Below are 5,777 nucleotides of genomic sequence, written 5' to 3' on the forward strand. Positions count from 1 at the left end.
TATAGTTTATGAGATATTAGGGTGTATCCAGACTTTTGGCCCACCCTGTATATATTGTTTCCAAAGCAATTTATTTTAAATATGAAGCTGAGAATCGCATGATCGAATATGTTTTATTGCAACATGAAAATGAGAATTGTACATTTTATTACATCTCTTATTTACACTTTCTATCTCTCAGGTGTCTCCAACTTGCACGTTACACGATACATTCAAATATAAGTTGCTTTCCTTTTACATGAAAACTCAGATAAATCTCACTTGAGCCGTCATAACTCAGTTGAATGCATGTTCCCTTTGATTCTTGAGAAGTGAGATTCAACCAGATTTAACTGAGTTTTTGCACACGATCAAGACCGTGTGCTCACATAACTAAGTGACTCAGTATCACTTAAGTGTAAAAGGAAAGCAGCTATTCTTCCGTAAGTATACCTCGCCACATTAGGGGGTAACGTATAAATTACGAAATATACGTAAGACAGTTTTGTACTTTCTTCTATAAACATGATTGGACAATTATATTTTATCCGCGAAGAATATCCAATTCCTCGGGTGTGACGTGCATTCTTAATTCCTTTTCGCGTATCAGATCTTGGATCTGAGTGAGAAGCTGAGGCGCTACCTCAGCTGCGTCTATGTAAACGCTTCTTGCCCATGGACACTGCGTGACGCTCTGGTGATAAATCTCTTCCCCCTTTTTCTCGCATAAATTATGCTCGCGCAGAAGGAGCATGTGCAGTCTCCACAGCAACGGGCAACGGTGGGTTGATCGCAGCCTGAAAACAATTTTATTCAATACAACACAGATCTGATAACATTTAAGTTCTTTAAGTGAATATCTTATAAAAATTATATTGTACCTGGAGAGTGTTAGATGAAACGATAATAGCTTGTTCAGCGCGGCATTTACTGCGTCCGAATGATTAAGTTTCGCTAGGAGGCCAATACGTCTACGAGCCGCCAAGCACATCGCCATAGCTCGCCACAGTTCGATCTCTGTGCTTCTACTGTTGAATCTCCAGGTAGGCAATTCACTCTGAAACAATAATTATTCCTATGTAATTCTATTATCATTTTAGGAACGTTAATGCGACGCAATGCTTCTTACCTCTATGCCAGCAAATACAGACAAAGCGTAAAAGTTATTCGGGTATATATTTAAAGTCCTGCTTAGAGTTTCTTTCAACGCAGTCTGCATACTCCGAGTCCGTTCCTGATGCAGCTGCAGAATTGCAATTTGACTCTCGCACAACATTTCCTACAATTTTAAAATTGTATATAACTATTTTAATTTACGCTTATCTACCAGTAGCAATTTTCTGCGCATTCGCAGAATATTAAATTGGTACCTGTAAGTAAGGATAATCCTTGGAATGGTCGATACAGTTCCTCAATGTGTCGACAACAGTTTGGATATCGCCGTCTTTAATATACAGGAAATATACGTAGCATACGATCGCGTCGCACTCCAAGTTGGACAAGAAAAAGGTGTCCTTTTCCTTCACGTTGGGAGGAACTTGCAGAAAATCTTGCACACACGAATGCAAATACGCTTCAATCGGTGATTCTTGATTTTCGTTTCCGCCGGGTACCATTTGACCGAAGACTTTTAGTATCCATTGTCTGTGCGACTCGCTATACGTTCTAATATCAAGCAAGGTTTCGATAAATGTTCTATATACATTAAAAAGTGCCGCCCTTTCACACGTGTCGGTAATTGCAGACGGACATGTCCCTTGAGACTGAATGGCAGTCTCGAGAATATTCATGCAGTTGCCGAATCGGCCCATTTCGAGTTCTATTAGGGCGTATTCCTTATAGAAATACAAGTTATTCCTATTTTCATTCCCTTTCAAAAATTCTTTCAATGTCGCCCTTAATTTCTTTTCTCTGCAATACCAAACAAAATTCATTAATCTCGCATAAGGAAGTAAAACTGTTAGATCTTAATAGCAAACTCGGGTCTTACTTGTTATCGTGTTTTAAAGATTCGTCTTTGCCGAGAGAAACCAGTAGCCTCTCCAGTCGCAACCACCAGACATATATGCTTGTTCGTTGCAGCGGAGGCAAACTTTCCGCGATTGTGTGAAATGTCTTGCGCACAAAATCTAGGTACGGTTCCTGCGCCGGATGGAACTTGAGATATTGAGGACCTGACGTTAAACGTCCTTCGAGAACATCCTTCAATAATTCCTTCCTTTGATCGTGACCAGCCATTTCACCTACCATAGGGTACATGAACGGAAGCAGCGCTTCCAAAGATTCTACTCCCCAATGGAAGTTTTTCAATGACAATTCCTATAAAAATATAAAAAGTTTCTCATTATTTCTTCTGGCGCAATTCCATAATCTCAATTTTTTTTAACTTCTTCGTAAATATGTGTTTTGCAAGCAATCGCATTTGTAGGTTTTACACGAGAGACAATGTCACTTACTTTCATGTAGTGATCTCGACAAGGTAGAAGCGGTACTTTCAGACACAAAATAGAATAGATGGCCATTTGAAAGTTTGAATTGCGAGAGAGAATCGGATGCACAAAGTCCGCCACGTCTTCTGGCACAATAAATCTTCTGGAATCTCCCACCAATTCCAACTCGTCTCTATTAACGCTAATCCAATGGCAATTCTCTCTTAGCGACTCTGTTCGTTGCCACAGTTGATTTAGTGGTAATCGCGACATTAATATCACTTCTTCCATTCCAACTGAAAATCAGTGCTGTTATAATAATCAGCGATATATTCAGTAACATCGCAAGACTCCTGTTAAGCTTTTTGGAAAATTATTAGATATCCTATACTTATTATATACATATGTAATATGTACAGTATTTTTCATTACATTTACCTCCCGAATAATTGCCAATAATTTATTATATGTCAATAATTTGGCATAAATAACTTGAAACATTTGTTTCTCCTGCAATTTAAATAATGCTTAATAGAAGTCTTTTACTTTTAATATAACTTACAACAATAATAATAGACATATACTTACTTAATTTTTTTTCATCTATGGACCCTCGAAAGGATAAACTGGCCTTGTTCAAGTTCAGATTCAAATTCAGATTTAAACGTATTGTTTCCCACATTTGCTCCCATAATCCTGTATGCCTCAGGAAAGTCAAGCATTGGTACAGCATATCTAGAGGAAACGCAAGGCATCAGATTAATTAGCTTCCACACAGCACAGAAAGATTGCAGGAAGATTGCAGAAATGTTACATTGCAAAATTGCAATATTACGGCAACGTTGCGCCACATTGCTGTAACGTTTCTGGAGGATTGCAGCAATGTTGAAATGTCCGCCCTCAGAGAGATTGCAGTGCAACATTACAGCAATGTTGCAGTGCAATATTTTTGGAATAATTTGTCGTTGTTGTACATAAGCAGATAATTTACTTATTACATATGCATCCGGGCCTTTTTCAATACACAGCAAGCTATTGCGAAGCAACCTAAGGAGATTATGTCGCTTCGCAATAGATGGAGATTGCGAGCAACACCGCACTGATCAAGTACTCAATAATTCGCGCATTATTGGTATCAACGAAAATAACATTATAAAATTCTCGTAACTAGAGAAATTTTTTAAATAGAAAATATAGTATTTTTATTATTTTTGAAACATTGCTGCAACATTGCTATCGAAAGTTTGCAATTTTATATCCCTGCAATGTCTCTGCAAGATTGCAACGTTTCTGCAATATAACTGCAACCATCTGTGCTGTATGGGGCTACCCATTATGTACAACAAATTATTCCAAAAATATTGCACTGAAACATTGCTATAACGTTGCACTGCAATCTCTCTGAGGGAGGACATCTCAACGTTGCAGCAATGTTGCGCAACGTTGCTGCAATATTGCAATCTTGCAATGTAACATTTCTGCAATCTTCCTGCAATCTTTCTGTGCTGTGTGGGTATGAGAGAAATATAGGTATAATAAAATTTAAGTATCGGTGCAACCTACGTAACGTAAGACTACTTACGCAACAACTGCGAATCGTAGACAGAAGGATTTGTTCTCGAGCGTTGCCTCAGAATGCCGAAGCACTTTGAATACAAATCCAAAACTCGTGGTACAGTACACATCGCCACTGACGCTTGGGTGACCATGATAAAATGCTGCCACAACACAAGATTCCCCGAATCTTTATTAACCAACGCCTCCAATTGATTCGACAGCTCGTCAGACGGTGTTAATTCAGTCATGAAGTGTAGCTTCAATTTTAACAATTCCGTGGAATCTGCATTTTTCTCAAGCGCTTTCTCAACGATAGATAACTTTTTCAATACTGTAGATCGATGCGTATCTTTAGCCAATTGGTGTCTCTGATAATAAGCCAGGGTATCCTGCAACATTTATATTAAAATATTGTTAACTTTGTGCAACATACATTTAACACGGCAGATAGAGGAGAGTCTCCTATTATGAGACAGCCGGAGTTTCTGCCAAATTAACAGGCACCGTCCGTTGGCTCCACCATAAATTTACTGCCCTTGAAGTGAAAGCTGTTTGGTGAAAAACTGACTGTTAGGTCGCACAATCGTTGCGGAAAAAGATTGAATTTGGCCGTTGAAAACCTACTGTCTCATATTACAATCCTATCTCGTAACAGACGAGCTTTCCTTTGTTTTAATAATGAAAGTGCACAGGGAATATTTTAATAAGCACCTGAAAGTCAACGTATTGCAACCAGAGTTCAACATTATGCGGATCTTCCGTCAGTTGTTTGTTATATTCGCGAGTTTTGGATTTCTGCTCCTCTTCCAAGTTCTTACACCAAGAAGGCGCGCTTTCGTTTGCGTCCTCCTGCTGCTTCACCGAGGCTCCTTTCTCGCTCGTCCTCTTGATGACCGTATCCTTCGTCGCCGTTTCTGCAGAGTCGATGTTCCTCGTGTAATATCTGCGACACGGATCCTTCTTCGGTTGCTTGCGCTTAACGTAACAGAGCGATTTCTCACCGACATTGTAATACGGTCTCACTCTCGAACAGAATGTATCTATGTTGTTGTTCCCTTTATCTCTACGCCTGTCTTCAAAGTACACGTTCTTGACGTCCAGCTCATACCCTGGCTTGTGCCGTTTACTGTCGCGCGCACATCTTTTCTTTTCAATTCTCTGCTCCTTGTGAGCTCTAGGCCTCTCGTGTACCTTTGTGCAACCAGGGATTGTTTCAGGTGGTGCTTGCTTTTCCGCATTAAGCGAAGGTTCATGCAGAGACTCGTCCGACGAGGAGAACTGATCAGGAGGCTCCCTTTTGGGGATTTGCGTTTGAAAACTTGAATTCGATAACCACTCGGTGGCAACATTACCTGAAATTGAATCATACAACACGAATATCAGAGAGATGTTAATTTCGGAGCAAGAAAAAGGCAAATTACTGCAATATTTGTTTTCACTTTAATTGTCTGCACGATGTAAACATTGGTTGAATTCTGAAGCGATTACCTGTGTCGCCGCAATTTGCCGATACGGTTTTGTCGTTCGAATAAGCAGGAAAGAGTGACATTTTATTTCTTTTTATTCCTCTCCTTTCTGTACACAGTCTCTTCTTTCTAATCTAACCTCTTCTTAACTCGGAAAGTTCCGTTCGGGACGTTGAGTGAACGTCGAGCACGTCTTCTAACCTAGAAGAGAAATTTTTGGTCCTCGGGATTGGATTGATGGGAGATCGCATGGATTATTCGCGCACGCGCATTGAGCAAACTTCTACGCAGCCTAAAGCCTCCGCTACAATGATTCTCGGTTCTGTCTACAATGGTCGTAGTCGTA

At 39.8% G+C, this 5,777-nt stretch overlaps 1 protein-coding gene across 2 annotated transcripts in view; it reads right to left on the reverse strand.

The window, feature by feature from the left end:
* Positions 1-94: 94 nt before the first annotated feature.
* LOC105559329 (protein NRDE2 homolog) overlaps positions 95-5,777 on the reverse strand; it is a 155,210-nt gene continuing 149,527 nt past the window's right edge. Inside the window, exons 2-11 of one of the 2 annotated variants that reach the window (XM_012007534.1) lie at positions 5,454-5,632; positions 4,677-5,317; positions 3,991-4,354; positions 2,997-3,143; positions 2,436-2,704; positions 1,970-2,298; positions 1,350-1,890; positions 1,109-1,258; positions 861-1,036; positions 95-776 (exon numbers count right to left, since the gene is read on the reverse strand). In XM_012007534.1, the coding sequence (XP_011862924.1) occupies positions 524-776; positions 861-1,036; positions 1,109-1,258; positions 1,350-1,890; positions 1,970-2,298; positions 2,436-2,704; positions 2,997-3,143; positions 3,991-4,354; positions 4,677-5,317; positions 5,454-5,514 (2,931 nt within the window). In that variant the 5' untranslated portion in view covers positions 5,515-5,632 and the 3' untranslated portion in view covers positions 95-523. Of the gene's footprint in view, positions 777-860; positions 1,037-1,108; positions 1,259-1,349; positions 1,891-1,969; positions 2,299-2,435; positions 2,705-2,996; positions 3,144-3,990; positions 4,355-4,676; positions 5,318-5,453; positions 5,710-5,777 lie in introns of those variants that run through there. The other variant, XM_012007533.1, reaches the window with a different exon arrangement.

The sequence above is a fragment of the Vollenhovia emeryi genome, unplaced genomic scaffold (assembly GCF_000949405.1).
Source record: "Vollenhovia emeryi isolate VEMERY1.0 unplaced genomic scaffold, V.emery_V1.0 DF939281.1, whole genome shotgun sequence".
In the NCBI taxonomy this organism is placed as follows: Eukaryota; Metazoa; Arthropoda; class Insecta; order Hymenoptera; family Formicidae; genus Vollenhovia; species Vollenhovia emeryi.